Here is a 23,217-nt window from a genome sequence, read left to right on the forward strand (position 1 = left end):
TCAAATATTTTTTTGTTTCTAGACTTTATTGTTATATTAATGTAGAATTACTTTTGAAGAAACTAAATATAAAGTTTTCTAGTGATGAGTAGGATGAAATGCTTAAAAAGCTAAAATCTTGATATCAACAAACTAGACTTTGTAGAAATTTATATCATAAATCTATGACAATGGTGTCATTTTATATGTTGTTTTGCTTGGGAATGCACTAGGCACCTGGCTTTAGAAGATAAAGTTATATTTTACAAGTATTCAAGAAATTATAATAGGTTTCAACCATGTAAATATAAAATAATTTCAATTTCAATGCAAAAGACTTAGAGCCAATACAAAGTGCTCAAAAACACTCTTCTTATCAACCTCAAGTAAGAACAAATCCAAATTACTTTGTAACTTTTACCTCGTTGCAACTTTCTATTTTCTTTCCAAATCCTAATTTTAGATAGGAAGCTTCAACAAGCTGTAATTCTTAATCAAATTATTTAATTGATGCAAAATTCTTCCTACTAGTGTCATTGCAAGTCTTCTATAATCTCAAGAATTTTCAAATTAATTCAACTTACAAATTGTGAAAAAATAGCATAAATTCACACTGATGTCTCTTAGCTATCACATTAAAAGTTAATGACAAATTTCAAATAGCAATTTCTCCTTCTACAATAATTAACTTCTACTCAAAATTTACATACAACTTAGCCTTCAAGTCTTCTAATACCATGTTAAATTTCACCTTGTTCCAACTAATAGATCTCCAGATATTACAAAAATCCTAATCAATCCTAAACTACCAACTTTCGATACCTCATTGCACAAATGATTGAATATCTTCAAACTGCATTGTTAGAATAACACAAAATTTTATATATACTTATGATATCCAAATAAACATACACTGACAGATTTTGAACTGTAGATGTTGCATTGATTGCATAAATCAACTGAGAGTGCTATCCCTAATTTTATTTTATAATTCCCAAGTCACTAATACAAACATTAGCCTTGAATAATGATTACAAAGACTTCCCAAAACCTAAGAAAATAAGCTTTATACCTTTTGAATGAGCTTATTGCTAACTTTTTGATCTCATTTGCCAAACTCTACAAATCATACTCCTTTTTGTCTCATGTCATCATTTTAGTAGCTAGAGGATTGATTTTGACCATGACCTAGAAATGGTCATTCTTCAAGTATCAATCCAACTTATCATAGAGTTTTTTAAGTACAACCCTATCCTCACTTTTATCCTAATATCAACCATATTAATTATTTATCTCATCTATCTTATTTTTACTAATTTATTGCCTTTTTAAGACAATAAAAGAGTTTCTACAGCCTAGAAGGAAAAATTGATAACTAATTTTTATCTACTAGCTATTAAGCCAAGTAAATGATCTAAGATATTTTCATAAAGTCTTTCTTAATAGTCTTGAGTTTTTATTAAACTAAGATGATTGAATATTAATGAAAAATTGATTTTGTTTATATTTTCACTATACAGTCATGTTACAACATGATAACAACACTCATTCAACTAGTCTTTATTTAAGACACATCTCACATATACTTGCCCTTGATACTTGTAAGATAAGTTCCAATAGCCATGTAGTATATCTATTAAAATCTAAAGATTTAATTTGTATCTATAAAACAATTTTAGAACTTCTTTCAAGAAGATGTTATATGTCAAGAAAATTTTTACCTACTTCTATTTACTTCTAATTATTGTATTAATATAAGAATTCATTACACATTTCATCAAAGATAATCTAAATCTAAAGCAAAACATATTTTAAATAACAAGAAAAAAAAAATAAAAGATAGTATCTTGTAACCTCTAAAATCAAATGATAATGTCTACACAATAAATAAATCAATCAATCAGTCAATCAATCAATTCTACATTTTTTTACAATAAAATATCAAAAACAATAACAATAACAATAAAACACTAAAAAATAGAATTATTATATTAATCTATCACAAGATGTATAAATATATATTTTATATTTATAATTATTTATAGATATAAAAATCTTATCAAATTTGAATTTATTATTTAGATACCTCTTATTTATCTTTATTTATTTCTTATTTATCATTAATATCATTAGTATCATTAATTTATTTAAATATTTAAGATTAATTTTTTGATTGTAAATGGATTAAAGAATATTTGATTATTTATATATAGTTCCTTATATTTTAATATGTTAATTGTAATTTTTAGAATTGTCAATTTTTAAAAATAAAATTAAGCATTTCTAATTATAATCATTAATTTTTTAATTTAATATTTTTATAAATTTAATAAATTAATAACAGATAATTCTGATTATAAGTTTCCAAATTATATTTTATGTACCAAAATGATTAAAAACACAAAAAATATAAAATCTGAGTTATTTTTAGTTGAATCAAGCCATTGATGTTACTCAAATGAGTTTCTTGATAATCTATTTAAATAAATAGTATAATTTTATATACCAAAATAATTTTACCAGTTAAGAGTTTTTATAATAATATTATTTTGAAATCTATAAATCTTGTTCATTGTAATTATATAATGATTTTTACATTTTTAAATAATTATAATTTATTAACCTTCATCAATTTCTAAAGAAACATAAAATTCGAATTTATATTATATTTCAAAAATTATGATTTAAAATTTTCTTTTACAATTCTTTTGGTCATCAAATCATATAAAAATAAAATTTTAAATTGATTTAGATTTTAAAGTATAAATTTTTATAATCCTTATTCTAAATATTCAAAAAGGATAGTATATCATCTCTAATTGTAATTAGTTATTCTTGAAAAAATTAAAAATTAAACATATATGTACATAAAATGTGTTTATTAGAGTATTTATTTCTTCTATAGTATAAACAATGTTGTCTCTCAAAAAATAAATTGGATCCACTTTAAAAGATACTTTTTAAAATTAATTTTAGAATACATATATATATATATATATATATATATATATATATTATGGTTATTAGAATCAAGATATTTTATATATATATATATATATATATTTATTTATATATTTTTTCTCTTATAGTTATTAGAATTGAGATATAAGTTGATATATTTAAACTTCAAATAATATAATAATTTGATTTATTTTGTAATATTTTATTTTATACTCTATCCAAAGCTTAGGCATCTAAAAGAGAAATTTTCTCTTGTACACTTCTAAGTGTACAAATCCTCTAAAGTCTAAGATTAGTTTCTCTAAAAACACATATCAAGCATCAATTAATAAGTACTTTCAAACTTGTTCTAGTTGTTTAAATTTAATAATTAACTAAGCTAAGTTGAACATCAATAATAACAAGCAAATGTGAAAAATTAAAAAAATCATTAGGCCAGTTAATAAGATTAATCCACTCAACAAACGTCTTAAATATATATATATATATATATATATATATAACTCTACCGGCATGGTTTCTTAATTTTGTAATAACCTGTTATTAAAAAAAGAAATCAAGTCATATCAAAACTGCAGAACTATTCGCCCTTCAAGATGTAGCACAACCAGTTTAGAATTTTATGAGAATTTTGTTTTCAACAAGTTGTAGTAAGAGTGTGCGTTGAGCAGAGAGCACTCACTGGGCTAACTTTCAGTATGAAAGCATCAGTTAAAAAGGCTTGCAGTGTGCATTTCTGTGAAACACCGTGCAAAACTTCAGCGTAGAAGATGTTTCAGCGACAAGAATGGCACAAACTAAGCATCCCACAATGAAGTATATGACCCAGAGCAGCTTGTGTCAATCATGAGTAGTGTTTACTGTTTTACTTAATGGTACCTCAACTATTGGGCTCAAAAGGGCAAAGCCTACCATTGATAAGGCCCTCAACCTGCAACTAGAACATCACTGGCCAGCCATCACTTTAAAATTACAGTACTTAACCTTCTTCAATTTCTTTTTTGATTGAAAAGCTCTCATAACTGATTTTAGCCGAACTTGAGATAGAAACCCTAATTTCATATTTCCACACCAAGGGGATGGGAACATGGCTGGCACAAATAATAACATGGTCTATGCATCCTACGTGGATATACAATTTGTTCAAAATAACTCAAGAAGGTCACAACTAAGACATGGTTTTGACTTGAGTCCCTTCCAACGGAGTGCATACAGATTCAACGATTGAATAAAAAAAACTAGAACTTCATCTTAATATGATCATGTTCAAACAAGTCCATTCTCTCAACTTGCACAATGAAATCTTATGTTAATGGTGAACCACATGTTCTACTAATACACATGAATTGTAGGAAACTGATGTGAAAAGCTTGAATTCTACATGATAATTTCAGAGGAAACTTAATGACCTCAAGACTTCTAAAAAAAAGACTGAGGCATGTGGAAGAATTTTCCTTTTTGCTGATACAAATCACTCCGGCAGTATATCCATAAGCAGGGGTTTATATCGCCGCAGGCACACAGCCAACCTCCAGCAACTCCAAAGAAGGTTGACGTGTTTCCAGAAACACGATGTCAGTTGCATGTGGTGACAGTGGCAGTGGGAGCAACTTAGCCACGGTGAGCAGGAAAACGTGGTGGTGGCGGTCGATTCAAGGGCCTGGGCCACGAACAAGCGAGATTGCTCCACCAGTGCCGCATCCCTCGACATATCTCGGAAGGCAACAACAGTCTCCAATGCACCTGATGGTGTAAGTGGGCATGTCAATGAACAGACTGCCAACAAACTACAACTAGCGGGATGAGAGCTGAAAGCCGTGACATTCAGAACTGAGTGGAGAAGACACACTGGGAAAATAGATCAGGAAAAGAACGGCGTATGAAAAGGAAAAAGGAAAAAAAAAAAAAAAAAAAAAAAAAAAAAACTGCTCGTGGTTAGTATGCGGAGTCCACAACCAATTCTTTCCCCCTCCGACACCCGAGGTTCCTATAAAAGTACAGTCAATGTATATTACTTACATCCACCCCACACATCTGGAACGCTCCTCCTACACAATCCCTGGATTGGAATCTGCTCAGAGGCCATCTAGAGCAAAGGACCTCGGAGGCTGAGACGTGGAACAGTGGTAGCAGGGTTCAACTCCACGCACGCCTGACAAGGGTGTTGCGGAGATGGTTTCATCGTTACGAGCACGGCCTCGACTCGACGAGATTGATTGGTCGCGATGTAACGATGGGGTTGGCATCCGTGCATCTCATCCTTCGTACCTGCGAGGCGAGCTGGTGGCTAGATTCTCGTATCCGCGGGCGCGTCTCACAAAGTTCAGGTTCGAGGGACTGTCGTCGACAGAGTTGTCACTTTCGACTTCGGCTGGCTGCCCCTTGGAGAGCCGCTGAAGCAGCCGCTCTTGGTTTTGGGCCTCCGTGCGGTAAGAACGAGGGTGGCTCGATCCAGCTTTCCGATCCTGCACAGTTACAAAATGTGAGTGGACAGTCACTGGACGATGCCACCGAAGGAGTGAGAAAGGACTGAACAAATCTTGAAGAGATGGGACGGGATGAGACGCACATCACGGAAGGGGAACTCTTCAGCCTCGAGCATGTGGACGACATGGCCCATTTTGGGTCTTTTCAGAGCGTCTGGGTCCACGCACCGCAGAGCCACTAGAAGAGCCCTCTTCAGGGCCCGCGAAGTTGGCTTCACATCCATGCCTGGATCCGCCACTTCCTCTGAGCGCCTATTGCCCACCATTTGCTTCAACCAATCTACCAAATTGATCTGCAGGTCATATTTGTAACATATCACGTAGATTGCACTGTTAGCCACACGGCCTTCGTGCACCCCACACTTGCATTGAGCACAATATCAGCACAGAAGATTGATTTCTGTTAAGTGGTGACGACTAAAACCAAACGTTCCTACCTCTCCCGCAGCGCGGTTGTAATCCACAGGATCTCGCCCCGTGATGATCTCCATGAGAAGCACCCCAAAGCTGTACACATCGCTTCGCTCATTCAGCAGGCCCGTGTTCGCGTACTCCGGCGCTACGTACCTGAGTGATACAGCCAAAGAATGGGGATGGGGACTAGAACGTTGAGAAACACGCGACATAAAACTATGTGACTAGAAGAAATCGACATTAAATGCCGTTTATAACTGCAACTACTGTTTCAACAATACAATACAATCCAGAGGAGGGCCTTGAGCTTACCCGAAAGTACCCATGACACGCGTAGTGACATGGCTATCGCCAGAGCCAAGAAGCTTGGCAAGTCCAAAATCAGACACCTTTGCGTTCCACTGTGCATCCACAAGAATGTTGCTGGACTTGATATCTCGATGTACAACCTTCGGTTCCAAAGCCTCATGCAAATATGCCAATCTGATCAACCGCTAAAACACTTAGAAAATGAAAGAGCATTCCCAACTATAATCTCAAGGACATGAAGCACGAGCGTGAATTACAAGTGTCAGACTGGCCTCCAAAACCTATAACAATTCTAAATCAAAAATCAAAAAAAAAAAAACGGTGTTCTAGTGCACAAGACAATGCTTGTCACCAACCTGACGTTACACAGCTCACTCACCCTTTAGCTGTACCCATGACGATCCGCATGCGAGCTTCCCATGGAAGTGTGTTTGTTTGTGACAGAGGTCCATGTAGCCACTGCTCCAGATTCCCATTGTCCACGTACTCGTACACAAGCATCCTACAAAAGCCACGAGAGACGAAGTTAGCATTGCACGTGTAAGAGAATTGTGCTGGCACACAAAAACTCCAGGTGGGAAGAATAAATGCTTCACCTGTGAGCACCTTCCGCGCAATACCCTAGAAGCCGCACCAGATTCTTATGCCGGACGCGTCCAATTGCTTCCACTTCCACTCTGAACTCTTTCTCGGCCTGACCTCTGTTGTTAAGGAGATTTTTGACGGCTATCAAGGTGGAATCAGGCAGCTGGCCTCTGTACACAATCCCATAACCCCCTTCCCCTAGGACGTTCGAATCAGCGAAGCTATTTGTGGCAGCTTCTAGCTCCCTCAAGGTGTACCAATGACCCCACCCTAAATGAGAAACCTCTGGCACGGCAGAGACAGGCGAGTCGAGGCTCCTGGTAGAGCCAGAGCCGCCCGACAGACTCAGAAAGGAGCCCTTTTCCTGGTTGGCTTCAAACTTGAGCGAGCTCGGCTTCTCGTGCCGCTCAACAGTGATATCGTGTGTTCGAATGACGACTTCGCCCGCATATCCCGTCTTCTCCCTGTCCCCCTTCCACATGATGGGGTTCTTGAAGCTTGAATGTTTCGTTTCCCCGACATGAACCACGCCCTTCTCCATAGTATCCTTATCCCCAGAGTTCTCACTGATGGTTAGAAGAACGGGGTCAGGCGGCGGGAGGTATGTGTTGCCAGCCCTATCTATCTTCACCTCCTTGATTACCTTCGAGCTCACATCGGAAACCTGGTGCAAGGGAAGCTTGTCCTTCTTTGACCTGCGCCGGGATAATAGCCATAGCCACAGTAGAAAGAGAGTTGCAATAATTACTAGGCAGACACATACTCCTATCACTACCCACAGCTTCAATCCAAAGATGTCCGTTTTCTTCGAAAGCTCGCTTGTGGTGATGTCCGACGCCATCTTCAGCTCTATCAAATACTCGCCCTTCAATTCCTCAGAATACAGGGGTCCTGAATCCTTCACTTGTTCAGATGTACATCGACTTATTAAATGTACTCAATCAGTTGTCCATGTTGTTCATAGCAAAGCAGAGTTCACACCCCCTCAAAAAAACCTACGTAAGGATTGAACCTATCAACCCTAAATGAGTCCAAACAAACAGAGTCTCACTTGTGACCTGAGATGTCCCACCCAAGCGTCCCATCTCACATTAAATGCTTCCAGGTGTGGACAAGCTCATTTCATGAACTTGATGTTGAAGGTAGAATGGGTTTTCTACAGGCAAGCCTATATCCACTCATGACTTGCATTAACTTTGAAACGCTTTGGAAGAAGGTGGTACCGTTGCATAGATCTTCTGGATGCTGCAGCCAGATTACATGCACTCAATCAACACCTGCTACACACCCGTGACGAAGCTACAGTAAAATAAAATGAAGAGAATTTAAATGATCCTCGTTGAAAACAACTCCACAGAGTAGGAAAAAGCTACTGAGATCGCCCACCCATTCTGAATCAGGGAGAAAGAACCCCGACAGTTTCTCAGCAAAGGCTGGGAGAAAAGGGCAGAAACGTCAAGGACGTACGAATTTAATGTTACACTGGCTAGCTCTCAAGAGTGTGGGAGGGCATCGTAAAAATAGTAGAGCAGCGACCAGCTAATCATATCCAATTTGATGAAGGACAGCCAACATAGCAAGATGGTACACTGCCAAGACGGAGAAGGGGGTGATACAAGCACCGACTAAGGTCACCTCACTTAATGGAGCAAAATAGCCGCTTCCAAAATACCTACTACCTCTACAAACACATTAGGCGAAGAATGATTCGTTGCTGCATGTCACGACACAACTGCAGCGCCATGCACCAGTTAAGCTGCGTCTTAACGGGGAGCACCATGCTACAGAGAACGATTACTCAAGCCGAGCTTTGTAGAGACCAGCGAATGACACAAAGACAGGTTCATAGATTGCAAAACCCACCTCAGTATAAACACCGACATTCCCTTCAGTGGAAGTCGTACGAGACGTAGGAGTAATTTGCAAAACATTTCACTAATTGTCACCAGTTCTCAGATCCTCATCCACCAAAAGCAACCACCAATCTGAGTCCGGGAAGACGCACCAAGAAGTGACCGACCACCTCACAGTTGGTCGGTTGTTACAGATCTATTTGCCAAGGAGACCGGGTGACGATGAAACTGTAAAGTTAGCCTAATATTCCAGTGGTAACCAAGTGGTGCTACAGAGAAAAGCTTTCCTCGACTGTTTTCAAATCGATAAACATGACACGGAAGTGTAATCCCTGGCTCGGTGATCTAATTCAGACCACGCATCGTTCTCCACACTGGCGGTGTCATCACCGCAGAATAATATCGACTTTGGGTCATCTTCTTCCCATCAAATGCTCCCTCACACGTGTTCACCCAAAACCACAACTGGAAAGCCCAAATGACAATGGCTTGCATCAATGCCCGCACGAAACTGTCACAAAACCACCACCCACCGACACGCCTTCCTCACAGCTCGTCCTCGAGATGCAATGCAATGCCCTGCGCTTCCCAATGCACCCGAGTTCCGTTCCAACAGTGCGAGCAACTCCAGATGCAATGATCCAAACCGACGCTCAACTACCGATCCGTGGCTACAACCACCTCACCTCTCCCTCGGTTACAAACCAAAAACTAAGACCAACGCTCACCCTCACCCTCACCCTCTCCGCCTCCTCTCCAAACCTACAGCATCGCTGCCCATCATCAAATCGCCGAAGTGACCCATCTCACTCCCACCCACATCATCATCCGCTCACAAACTCCTTCCCCAACACCAATACCCCAACTATCCATTATTCGTGCCGCTCGACACGAGCTCGACGCCTCAAGGCGACGGGTCTGTGTGATTGGCGTAATTCAGTGGGGGCAGTTGGACCCCACTCCAGCGAATCCTCTGCGCAACAAGCAAACCACCTGTGCAATCGATCGAGCCAGACTAGCCTAGAGAGACGAGGAGGAAAAAGAGAGAGAGAGAGAGAGAGAGGGAACAAAGCCGCTCCACTGGCAACAGCACTAACAGATTGGTACCTGGAGCGCACAAGGCCAGGCAAAGAGACAAAGCGAGAAAGAGTGAACAACAGACTATAGCGGTGGTGGTGTCAGAGACGGGGCGCCCTCCAGCTCTGGCTGACCGCCAGGCTACTCGATCACTCACTCACTCACACACTCTCACACTCTCTCTCGCATGCACGCACGCCGCAAGCAGTCTCTTAGCGACGCTCGTCGCGGCGGCCCCGCCAGCGAGCCCGTCACCGCAGCAGAAGTCGAGATTACGAGGCGACACAGCGGGCTGGAGCTAACCACGGCGTGAGTGCGTGCATGGCCGCAGGGTCGCGGCGCATCGGTAGTCGCGGTCGAGCTCGTGATCGATTACGAATCTAGCTTTGTCCGTGACTGAGTGTGCGAGGGAGTGAGTGGTTGTTGCTTGTTTTGTTTGTCTCGGTTGTTTTGCTTCCCGAGGTTCAGTGTTGCAGGTAAGGTTTGAGTGGGTTTTGTTATGGAGGGAAATGGAGAGCTTGGCCATCATTGCCCATGATACATCACTCTGCGTCACTCTGTTCCTTGCTCACAGGCTTTGTCATCCCATCACGTTCCAAAATATTCCGAATTTTTTTTTATTGTTATATATGAATGTTTTTTTGTCTTTTTTGACATGGGTGAGTAGGTGTGTGATTGTTCGACGTGAATTTCGAGATCAGGGATATGGCTGTGTTGAGAATTTTTTATTATTATTTTTGCATTGAGTTTGTGTTGGCAACGATGGCTGATTCTGTTTTTGAGTGAGAAATAACGGGTTATGAAAATGAAGTTGGGTCTGAGGGCCGTATTATTTGAAGAACTGAGACTGATACTAGAAATTGGAGAACTTCCGCAAATTAAATGAAATTTAAAACACAACACGTCACAAGCTCGTGGGTTGTATATTTCTCATATATATATATATATATATATACATATTTACATACACACATACACAGATGTGTGTGTGTGTGTGACTTCAAAAATATTGAATGGTATAGTGAAAGATTTAGATATTTTGGCAGTTTGAGTTAGAAGAATCTACCATGATGTGGTTGTTTACATGCAATTCTATATCCAGCATTTTTCAGTAAATAAATAAACAACTAAATAAAAACATTTCGGATAATTTATAACCAAATTTAGGTAATTTTATTCACAAATGTTAAAAGAAAATGTTTTAAAGTTGCTTACCAATATTATTACTCTTGTCTCCTTATAGACAATATCATTTGTAAGCAATTTATGAGTGGATTTGTGTTAAGAAAAGTTTTATCATGAGACAATAGCATAATAAAGGAACCACTTGTTATTTACATGAGAGAGGATGAGAGGACACAAATTTTGAATTTGTGTATTGGTTAAAATTAGCAAGTTTCATTTATATGACTTCATATTAAGGAAAATCAACCAAAAGTTGTAAGAGGGAATATAAGATGGAATGCATTCCTTTTTTACTCAACAAGAATAATGTTGTCTGCCAAAATTTGCAAAACACTAATTTTACGGGACATTTATAGATACAAGCTCACTTTGAACAACTATATTAAATAAATAAATAAATAAATAAATCTCCGACTGAATAAATAAAATTTATACTTTGGAAGCAGTGACCTTTGGAGACAACATAACATAAAAAAGAGACCATATAATTGCAATATAATTATTTTGAAACATTATGTGTTGATTGTGTATGTGTATAGAAACTTGATTTAGGATTAAACAGAAGAAAAAAAATTATGAGTTTTAGGGTTTCTGATTTGGCTCCTCTGCACAGATGCAATGCTGGAGTGGTCTGGAAATGGGCGACAGAATGAATGCTTTTTGGCATGCCCAAGTCATAAATGTTCCCAAGAGTGCAATGCAACATTCCATCCATCCACGTCTTCATCTACCTCTCATTCATTAATCTATTTTCATCTCTGTCCGTAGTATTTTATTCCCACTCTTCTCTCTCTTGTTACAGCCCATATCAAGGTATTGTTCTGAATGAATAAGGGCTTGCTTCTGGTTGATTTTAATATGTGAATGAAATACTTGTCTAAAGTAGCACCCTCTTTTACTTCTAAATGGAAGTTTATATGGCTTCAAAACTTAAGAGCACTTTAGATTAAGAGTTGGGGTTTATAAATGCTATGAAAGCTTATAGATTGTAGCTTACACCTTATGGATATTGCTCTCTGTTCCTTTAAAATCTTCAAAGATAGAGAGAGTGATATGAAAGTGGCTGTTGTTCTACACATACAGAGCTATTTCATGATAAAGATGTTCAGCACTGAAAAGTAAAAGTAATAACACCAAAAGCTACTTTTAAAAGTCACGGATGAATGAAAAATTGCAAAGCGTCATATCTCATTCAATCAATGTATTTCTACATCCATGTCATGCACAGAAGAGGAAGAAAAACAGGGAACGCATTCACACTGGAGGGTGAGGGAGGAAGGGGGGTGGAGAATGAAAGGTCCCATAATAAGCAAGAACATGTGAGTGAGACAAGTTTGCTTTTGAGAAAAAAGCTGTGAAGCTCATAAAAGTGAACGAGCTTTCGTACCCCTCGGTGGCCATGTCTCCGTCAGTCCATTGACCCATTGAACACTTTCCATTGAATCTTACTCTCCCACCTCTCTTATACACGTATAAGTTAATACCCCCTCAAGAGAGCATTGTTACCTTCCTCCACTCATTGGGGCATTGTTCTTTTTTTATTCTAAAAAAATGGGGTCCTAACTCCAAGCTGTTGTGAGTAGAAGGGTGTGTGACACAGACACTATGTCTCCTTCCCTTCCTTTGGTCAACGACTTACTGATTGAATCCTTCTCCAAAATGTTGCTAGATGGAGCACATTTTTGCACACTTATGATAACAATTTAGTATTGTACTTAATGAAATTGGGTCTAAATTATTCAAAAGTAAGAACAGAATGGCTGTTTTCGTAAGCAAAGGTTCAGCCATTGCATTGGGTGTTCGCCTGTCATACTCCAACTTGGGCAAATAATTCACAAACCTCCACAATGCAGTAAATTGAGCATATCCCCTGCAGACAAGCTTCTGATTTTTCTCAAGTGGAAAGCTTGGTCAATGGAGTGATTGACTTATGTTGGATTATTTCACAACTTAGTTGGTACATGTTAGACAGCTTATTCTGATAGTTGCAGGTTTACCTTGTGCCAGGCTCTTGGTGTTATTATTATTATTATTATTATTATCACTTTTAGTATGTGAACTTGAGATACTCAAAATCTCTGCACATGAGACTTTGGATGTATCATTCATCCACATGTAGATGAAAATTGGTTAGCACATTGCATTAGGGTTTTGCATGGCCAGGTTAAGCAGTGGCCCTGTACAAGGCACACCACAAGATGTGGGGTCCTTCGTCTTGTTGTCCATGGCAACCAACCCTACAACAACTATAGCAAGCAGCCCTCCTTGACCCAGAGATCTCTTCTGTTGGTAGTGGAAAGCATGACCAATGGATCTCAAATCACCCAAAAGTTGACTGGTCCTCTCTTAATGAACAAACACTGGACTCTATCGACTCTGTTTGTTGTGACAGGCACTAAGCTCCCTTGTGGCTGTCATTAAAAAGGAGAGATGTTCAGGCTGTGCTCTTGTTCACAAGTGTGTTCTCCACAGTTGCAAGTCAAAAATAAGGATCTGGGGTCTTTCCTCAAGGACAACACACCCAATTCTGCGCCCAAATCAATGGGCAGTATGTGCAATCCTACCATTACTTTATATATTTTTCTTAATCTTAAGAAATAATTTTGTTCATCACACAAGACTTGTGGCTCAAATCCACAGGTTTTCAGAATTTGTGGCATTATTGCTGAATCAAACCATACAATCATGATTTACAATGCACAACTTTAGATATATAAATATATCTATATATATATACATATTAATTCTACTGTAACGTGTCACATACAAACACATCTTCACAGGTGGAACTATGTTGGATGGTGCAAGAATAAACAGCCCCTTTATATTATTATCATTATCATTATTTTTATTATTATTTTTATATCATCCCCCCATTCCAGCTCTCAATTACAGCACCATGTGGATATTGGCTGTGATGATCTGAATGAGGAGAGTTCCTATCCTGCCACACATAAATAAATAAATATATAACTATCTGAGCTGTTTCCTTTGAGTGGGATATGGACTGAAATGGAGAGGAGGATGATCTGGCAGGGGACTGAAGATGGATGAACGTATAGACGAATTGATGTATGGATGTATGGATGGGTGTGTAGGTGGATGGATGAACTGGCAAAGGCTGAGTTGTAGTTATGGCCCCCCACCAACTTGTGAGATATGTCACCATCTTCTATTACTTCTTCTTCTTCTTCTTCTTCTCATGAGTTTAGGGAATGGAGTTGGGGGGTGGGCCCAACAACAACACTACTACCACCACCCAAGAAAAACAAATACTCGAAAAGGGGGGCTAAGATGTTGGGCATGCTTTGCCCCTTTATTTGCCTCTGGATGATATATGATTGAAGTGGGGCCCTTTGGCCCCCACCAATATATGGATGAACAGAAAGATGGAATTTGTTCATTCGTTCAGATAATGGAGGACTAAACCAATGCAGGAAACCGAAGGGGTGTTGTTGGGTAACAGCCCTTCTCTCCCCACACATGTTGAGCTTCATTACTGTTACTTACAAGCCCTAATCCTTCTAATCATGTCGGAGCCTCTGGAGCTTCTCACAAGGAGAAGAAGGTACTAGAAAAATAATCCATGACAGTTCATTGCTAATCATGTGAGTATGAGGTGGCATATTGAACTTCTTGGAAGCTATTTTAGATCCATAATACAGTTACAGAATTAAATAGTTTTGTGGTTGTTGAGAAAATTAGTTGGACTTGTGAAAGAAATACCAAAAGCTGGCACAAAAAAATCATCCTCAATTTGTGACAGAGTAACATGGCATGTAGCCTCAGAACCAAACAAGTAGCTCACAATTGTGGAATAATATTGCTTTTAGAACTTCATTACTATCATTTATTATTATTATGGATATCTCAGCACACACACACACACACACACATATGTGTATATATATATATATATATACACACACACTTTTACAATTGTGTGTGTGTATGCAAATCAATTACTATGGTGTGTAACAGGTGAATGTTTTGCACTGCTCTGCTTCAAACAACCCTGTCATCCTCCACCCATCATCCAAACAGAATCACAGCCCAATTCATTTTTATTGCAGGAATTGGTTAAATTTGATTGATCCCTTTCATCAACTCCCATCTTTAGATTCTTCAAAGATATCATAAAATCAGGCAAGATGTTGAACCCAACATGGTTCTTTGTTTTGCTTTTTACTTAGTCATTTTTATTTCTTGACCTTTGGAGCTGAAATTTCAAAGGAGCTATTGTCATTGAGACAAGTCACAATATGAAAAGTTTATTTTATTTTTCATTCTCAGAGCATGACTCAAATGTGTGAAAGGTTCCATAACAGAAAGATGCAGGCTCTTAGTGGGGGTACATTATTGTGACCAAGATGCTCTAACCTCCATTCCTGCCATGGCTTTTCTCTTCTTCAGTACACAGTACCTCAAGTGTGGGAGTCATTTGGCTTGTGTAACTGGTATCATGAGACTAGTTTAGACCTGAATTGCATGGTTGGTCTCCCACATTCAGCATACCTTGTGGGTAAAAAAGGACTGCATGTAATTTAAATCCTGGGCTACTGTGAAAAGAAGACCCAGTACAACATTGGAAAACGTTTCAATGAGTTTAGCAGAAAATAGTACCTGGTTTATTGTACAAGTGGGAGGTGCAGATCTGTACCTTGACAAAAAAAAAGAAAAAAAGAAAAACAGTAAGTGGTGATGATACAGTGTTGACGCTGCAGTGGTAGAGAGTGGGATTAAAGCTAAGGCAAGTCAAAAAATAGAAGTGAGGAGGCACGGGAGAGGAAGAAGCAGAGAGTAGATTTAGGGTGTGGACAGACTCAATGGCCGAGGTATGTAGATAACGTTGGCTAACGTCCATACTCAAATACGGCTCAGAAGTGGAGTGCAGCAAAAACAAACTGAGATAAAAGGGGTGATAAAAAAGGAAAGAGAAAAGCATCCTCCATTTTGAAGATTCCAGTCACTCTACCCTAAAGACTTCATACTGCTCTAGGAGCTCCCCATGTCAGATCCAACTTTCACAACACTGTCCCCTGGTGTGATACATTCACGTGCAACTTTTCCTTCGAAGAACCAGTAACGTTTCAAAGCCGTGACGGTCTCCTCTAACTGATAGCGACAGTGTGGTAATACCAGTGGAATCCAGGTAAGGTAACCGCAAATAACAGAGGGTACATGCAAAGTCTGAGAACAGGATGCCACTTTAAAAATAAAAAAATAAAAAACACAAGCGTTATGTGCTCGTAAGGCTGAAAAAAGCCAGTCTCAAATTTACTTCAGATGTCCTTGTCAAACGAAATTGCTCTGATAAGAATTATCTTGCTTAACTTCTAGTTGTAACTATTCGGAGGAGCTGTAGTTTACGTTAAAATATCATCATTCAATTCTGAATCATCCGTCGAAGAGAGAGCTCCTCCAGCTGCCCTTGAAGACGGAAAGTGCAGTACCGCCCATAATAGCTTCAAGCTCTTCTTCTGAGCAAAATGCTTCTGCTGAGTTTCGTGAGGGTAACACTTGCCAAGAATTTGTGTATCCGCATTCAGCTGCTACAAAGGGGAAATCACTGCACAGTAGAGAAAGATTAAAAAAAAATCGAAATTAATACGAGGGAAAAATGATAGAGAAAATAGTCGGAACAATCATGAAGGGATTTTTTGATAAAAAATTAAAAGATGCTTGGGAATAAAATACACATCCTAAACAAGAGGTTGTGTCGATTCATTTGTGTTGCTAGTGCTCGTCCAAAATACAAAGATATACTCATCTCAGGGATTACTGTAACTAAACATTCAAAGGAAAGAACCCACCAACGTGAACACATGTTTCTTTTCACTACGTCATCTTACAACTGCCTAGTTACCTGCCCCACATGAGTCGGTTGGCGCCATATGATTCCAGTAATTGTTTAAGAAACGGCCACGTATCTTTGTATGGGAATGGTTCTCGTGATACTCGAAAAAATGCACTCAGCTTCACATACACCTGAATGATACATGTCAAACAGTGCAAAAATCATGGATCATATTCACAAGGGCAATCCAGATTTTTTAGGCTGTCAATTGACTTGAGAGAAACCAGCTAAGAGGTGAATGAGCTACACGGCGTTGCAAATAATGGAAGAAAGCTTGACCGAAAGTAGAGGTACCTGTGGATATTTCGACAAATTTAGTAGACGGTTCCAAACGTCGGCCTCTTCTTCAGTACTGCGCAAAACCATACAATTTTCGTATTTAGAATTGAGAGTTCTCAAGAAATGTCGGCTTCAGAATTCAACGTCTATGCGATGCAGTCAGCGGAGTTGATTCCTGATTTCCAGGGGTTTAACAATTCATGCCATAAGGTCGGTGATGTGATTATCCACTTACAGTGGAGGTTTGCAAAATCCAAGGTGGTCCATCAGAACTGTTGTTGTTGGGAATTCTCTACAAAGCTCTTCAATCTCATCAATGTGCAACATCAGGCCCTGAAAAAGGCGAATGCTCATAAAAACGTTAAAATGCATCATCATCAAGCATACTATTCATTTTAAGAAATCTATTTCAACTGCTTGCAGATGTATCACTATTCTTTGAATGCAGAAACATATGCCACGTGTAACAGGCTAATTATGGCAAAAGTCAGCAGGCACAAGTAGAAACCTCAATTAACACTAGGCATTTACTAAGGTTACGAAATCTCTGAAATTACAACGGCCTTGAGAGGTCACTTTTGAAGTCCACCGAAACTCAACAGCGAAAGTGACCACCACAACGTAATATCCGAAACAATAAAAGATTGCTTATACCTTGAAGCACATGAAACCAACTGGAACACCAAGCTCTCCAGCTTTGGCGAACATAGCCTTGCCCAATTCATTCGTCATCTACTCATAAACAAAGATTTACAGTAGTTAGTAAATAGTGAGTTATCAAAAGTCCGTCAAGAAGTTCATCTATTTACATAAAATTTTCATGGCCATATATCATGTGGATCTCAATTTAGAGCGTTGAACGATGTGAGTGTACCTTTTCTCCAGAGGGCCAAAGGTAAGGGTTAAACCGCACCCCTTTGAAATTTTCCTGCAAAAGCCCACAACTCTCTTTGAATGGCAGATAGGTAGTGCAATGTAGCAAGACAATTGACCAACATATCCGACGAAGTATAGGCATGCCTTTCCAGCAGTTAACGTTTGTACTGAAAACTAATACAAGTACTCGTCTTACGTACCATACCTCTTTTATGAGGCGTTCAATCTCCTTAGCGCCGCCTCCTCCTTCGGTTGGATCCGCCAGGCACATCCCCACGAACTTATCTGGGTACTTTTGTAACACACTTTTCATGAAGCAAAAGCAATTTTTTTAAAAATAATTGCTGCGCTCCATGTGCACGTCGTAATAGGATAAAGGTAGACAGAATAGCAAAAGCTAGACAATGAAGTATTCGAACAAAAAGGATTAAAATGTAGCCTGACATTAGGCAATTCAGACAAATGACGATTGTAGGCAATAGGATCACGACAGAAACTGCACCACTATTTGTCCCACCGAGGATTCTGTGACCTAAGACTAAATCGAATAAGCAACACCAACTTTATTTCTCAAGACGCTAACTCATACTTGAATACCTGGAGACATACGAATGATCGAACTTGTGGTTGATGGGCTGAATAATAACAGCACCATCCACTCCTGCCTCTGCCATGTTCTGTCAAGACTATTAGCATTCCTTTAACATTAACCCCCCTAGCAAGCTGGAGTTTACAAAATCAAATTTAGAGTTCTCAAGTCGAGTAATATATATTGACTGCAAGTAGATCAATCAAAGAATATATGCTCACTTTCAGCAAAAAATCTGCACTCCCAGGAAGAGTTGGTTCTTGCCCAGGAAAATATGGAAACTTCTTTGCCTGCAAGAATTAATTATAACAGTAAACATTAATCCACAGATTTCACAAAGACTCCATTGGGGTTAGCCCAAAACCTTTCTGTGTCACAGAATGCACTTTACGAAAGAAGAGCATGAAGAGGATCGAGGATCGAGAAGGCAATTTGTGAAACTTGAAAACTATTCATTCGGATGGTACACAAACACGAAATAGGTTGAAAACTATCCAACATAAAACAGCATATTTATTCATTTTTGTGGACTTGGTCTTCTCAGTATGACTAAAAATAGAGGATTACCTCATCAGGTGAGGCCCACACATGAAGGTGCGAATCAATCTTCGTCATTTTTTCAGTCTTTTCCTCTCCTTGAGTGTATGCAACTGACCCACGCACTTTCAATGGTTGCAATTTCCGCCTCCTGATCAATCGCAACACTGACTTGACTTTGAGAAATTTGAAACCACAATAATTCTATGCATCACCATCGAGTTAATCAACACAGATAGCCACATTTCTTTGAGACAGAAAATTGAGGCGGACTCATTAAAGCAACCAGTCATTGCAACTTTGAAATGAGTGGTGACACTGGGCATGCATCTAATTCAAGTTCCCAAACCGGACAGTTCCTAGATTACATGACTTAAGACAGCAACGTGCACCTTTTGTCTTCTGAAGGTTTCACAAATACATCGACTAGACCACGATGACAATAGTACATGATTTAAGCAAACCAGAATCCCGTGGAAGGCTCGGCATTGTAACAGGAACATACAACCAGCCGGAAGTACAGATCAAAATATGAGCAACCATTGGAGATCATTCAAAACGTTTGCATTGAATGAGCGCTCCCAATAGAAAATTCATCTGAAGGGAAAATCTCACTGGACAAAAATCAACCCTCACCTTCTCAAGAAAGCAATCGCAGCACCCGCGGAAATTGCTAGCAGGGCTCGAAAGGGGAGCACCCGCCGAGTGGTGTAATCCGACTTCGAAGCGCGCGCAGCAACGTGCAAATCCCGACCACGAAGGCTCAAACCTGCATGCGCAGTGATACCAGAAGCTGGCGAGATTCGGGATTCCGAAAACGCAGATCGCTCAGCTACGATGGGCGGCTTCGGCGAGAGGCTACAAATTCTTCGCGCATCGAAATTACAATTGGTTAGAGTTGCTGGGTGGTGGAAGCTCCGGGTCAGGAAGCGATGCGGGGGTTGAGAATGGAGTGCCGTGGGAGCACGAGAAGTGCCGCGAGTGAGCAGCAATGGGGGTTGAAGGAGCGCCATAGCCAGGGGGCTCACTGCGTCCATCTCCGTCCCCACCCCCACCCTCTCACTTCCAAATTGGACTTGCTCAGGGACTTGAATCAGATTCCCTATCACGTCCCGGTCCAGGTAACGGCACACCATTTTGAGATCTCGTTTTGGCACCTGCCTAGTTCCATATTAAATCTCGGTTGCGGTGCTTGTAAGTAAATCTGAGCACATTTGTTTCTGTGTAACGACCAAATATACCTAAGGGTTTTTATTAGTTTTATTTTCATCATCAGAGTATTTAAATACTATTATTTAAGCAGCTATGTATGATTGTGATTTTATTCACAATATTAAATGATTTTCATAATATGTTGTAATTTATTTTTAAAACTATTTTTCTATTTATTGCTAGGTAGTAAAAGTACTAGTTACTTATCACAACTTGATAACACTAATATTAATCATTTTAAAAATATTTTCCTTTTGAATATGAAATAAAATAAAATAAAAATACTTTCTTTGTGTTCTTTGTATTCTTAAATTCTAATACATAAAATCTTACATGTTTTGAAGGTTCTATAGAATGTTGTCATGCAGTTCTTAGTTAGATAATAAATATCGATGCAAGAGTGAAGCCTTCTTCACTCTTGTCAACTCCTTTCTTATTTCTAATTTAGTTTCAATGATTTTTAGTTTTTTTGTCTTTTTGCAATAGCTATTTTAATTTCTATTGAATATACATATTTTTTTATTTCTATTTTTTCATCTTATTTTGAAAAAATTCTCACTTATTTATTTGCCTTCATTGAGTTTTTTTTTTGACAAATTGACAATAATACACTTACAATATTAGAACTTTGTTTCTTCTTAATTAAGAGTAGATTACTCTTTTTTCTTGATAAGACATAAGTATAATAGAAGTTGTGGATTACCTACTTTTAAATTGGTATTGTTCTTAAAATTTCTTTTGTTTCCAAGTCCTTTGTTCTACTTATCTTGAGAGATATTAAACATAATCATGATAGAACTTTTGAAATAAAAAATACAATAGCACAAATATAAAAAAAATTTAGGAAGTTAAATCTTATTATGCATTAACTTAATTTACTACTACAAGGAGCAATATAATTGGCAAGAAGTGAAGATATAAAGATGATTGGAGATACTTCAATATCTACACCTAATCATGCTACTCTTCTTATAAACGAAACTCCATTTAAGCATAAGAAAATTAAGAATTGTCTTGCTCAAGAAGTTTGATGGCACAATGTTAAAGTTTTAAAGATTCATCAATCAAATACAACTGGCTATTGAACTTCAATTCTAAAGCTATTCAATTCTAGGATCAAAAGTTAGGTTTATTGATACATTTCTTTCAAGTTCCACATTACCATAATTTTTTTATCTTTTTTTGAATAATATGATTCAATATTGAATAATTTGGAGGCTTGTTTGATAGAATTTTGATCCATATATATATAAAAAATAATACAATTTGTATTGCAACAAATAAGATTTGTATTTTATAATAAGAAAATCAATCTATAATGTTGTATGCTTTATAATTTTAACAATTGACAATTAATATCAAGTGGAATGATGTTGCAATCATTAGCTAATTTTTTTACAAATTATAATATGAAGTAAAGAAATTGATGCTCAACTTACTTGATCTTCAAATATTAAGTTAAGCAATTTACTTTGCTATGAAGTATGACAATTGATCTTTTGAATTTTGACACTAAGTGGACTTCAACATTATTGCAATTTAATGGTAACACCAATATCTTCTTAATACATATATTTAAGAGTAGAAAATAAGAAAATTAATGAAATATATTTCAAATCTCTCACTAAACAAGAAAATATTCATTGTAGATATTCATATTTATATTATGAAAAATCTAAATACATTATTCAATATTGTTCAAAGGAGTGACGCAACCATAAAATGAAAAGTATGGCTATCAAAGAAGATAATATTACAAAAAAAAAGTTTTTTTTAACTATAATAGGGACCATGTGGCTACAATCTTATATAAATAACTAATAAAGGTCTTATTTCCTCATCAGTATCCTTTTTTTGTTTTACGATAGATGTTGATTTAAGATCTAAACATCACAAAGTTTTTGCCTTACTAGATTCAAGAGCTTCAATTTATTTTTTTAGATAAATTATTTGGTAAAATAGATAATATATCTTTAAATAAAAAAACTAAACTTGTTTATGTAGAAGTCATATAGATAGTTGTCCCTTGTCATTTGGAAATGTTCTTCATAAAATTTTTCTTATAAAAGTAGCAAATAATGGTCATAATAGCTTTGTGATATTTAATATCATTAGATCTCTATCAAATCCAATACTTTTATATTTACCATGGCTAAAAAAGTATAATTTTTAAATTGATTGAATTTTTTGTCATTTTATTTTTTGTAGAGTACAATTAAGAGTTTTATTAAGTAAATAGAAAGTCAAAAGTCTAATGCAACTAAATCCATATTTATAGGTACAAGATCTTACTTGCATGCTACAAAAAAAAGATCACCATGTATTCTTTATATCACATCTATTTCTAATAGTAGAAAGACTTCAAGTAGCATTATAAGCCAATATCAAGACTATCAAGATATTTTTGAAAATAAGAATGCAAAAATCTTCCAAAATTATTTTTTGTATGACTATTCAATTGATCTTTAAGAGGGAGCTCAACCACTATTTACACCAATTTATACTTTATTACAAAATGAATTGATTGAACTCAAGAAAAATACTAAAAAAACTTAGTTAAGAATTGCATATGCCATTCTAAATCTCTAGTAGGAGCTTCAATTTTTTTTATAAAAAAAATAAAAAAATAAAAAAATATGAATGTGTATAAATTATCAAAGAATCAAAAAAATTACTATTAAAAATGGATATCTTTTACTTTTGATATTTGAACTTCTTAACTAATTAATAAAACAAATATCTATACAAAAATAGATCTATGAAGATTATATAATTATATATACATCAAAGAAGGATTTGAATGGAAGACTTTATTTCAAACTAAATATGGACATTTTGAATACAATGTTGTACTTTTTGGACTCACAAATGAACAAATGGCTTTTCAATATTTAATAAATAATAACTTTTGAGAATTTTTAGATGATATTATTATCTATTACTTAGATAATATTTTAATCTACTCTAAAAATATAAATAAACATGAGCTTCATATTTGTTATATGTTATAAAAATCAA

At 37.2% G+C, this 23,217-nt stretch overlaps 2 protein-coding genes across 6 annotated transcripts; both read right to left on the bottom strand.

Moving 5' to 3' along the window:
* Positions 1–4,164: 4,164 nt before the first annotated feature.
* On the bottom strand, positions 4,165–8,739 carry LOC112290735 (putative serine/threonine-protein kinase At1g01540). 5 transcript variants are annotated; one of them, XM_073534764.2, is made up of 9 exons: positions 8,598–8,739; positions 7,958–7,979; positions 6,746–7,632; positions 6,529–6,651; positions 6,153–6,323; positions 5,864–5,993; positions 5,510–5,719; positions 4,960–5,405; positions 4,165–4,683 (listed from the first exon to the last, which is right to left on the bottom strand). In XM_073534764.2, the coding sequence occupies exons 1-8, from the start codon at positions 8,663–8,665 to the stop codon at positions 5,196–5,198; spliced, it is 1,821 nt and encodes a 606-aa protein (XP_073390865.1). In that variant the 5' UTR covers positions 8,666–8,739; the 3' UTR covers positions 4,165–4,683; positions 4,960–5,195. The 5 variants fall into 5 exon arrangements, with proteins under 5 accessions (XP_073390865.1, XP_073390872.1, XP_090107206.1 ...); XM_073534771.2 differs by having other exon boundaries at positions 7,786–7,979; XM_090251080.1 differs by having other exon boundaries at positions 7,958–8,014; positions 8,598–8,735.
* Positions 8,740–16,038: 7,299 nt separating this feature from the next.
* On the bottom strand, positions 16,039–20,016 carry LOC112293786 (uncharacterized). Its single transcript, XM_024543668.3, has 11 exons — positions 19,624–20,016; positions 19,018–19,138; positions 18,672–18,740; positions 18,459–18,538; positions 18,067–18,166; positions 17,860–17,913; positions 17,640–17,717; positions 17,221–17,318; positions 17,001–17,058; positions 16,716–16,837; positions 16,039–16,418 (listed from the first exon to the last, which is right to left on the bottom strand). The coding sequence occupies exons 1-11, from the start codon at positions 19,998–20,000 to the stop codon at positions 16,247–16,249; spliced, it is 1,329 nt and encodes a 442-aa protein (XP_024399436.2). The 5' UTR covers positions 20,001–20,016; the 3' UTR covers positions 16,039–16,246.
* Positions 20,017–23,217: the final 3,201 nt, after the last annotated feature.

This window comes from Physcomitrium patens, chromosome 1 (genome assembly GCF_059467195.1).
Source record: "Physcomitrium patens ecotype Gransden chromosome 1, ASM5946719v1, whole genome shotgun sequence".
Lineage (NCBI taxonomy): Eukaryota > Viridiplantae > Streptophyta > Bryopsida > Funariales > Funariaceae > Physcomitrium > Physcomitrium patens.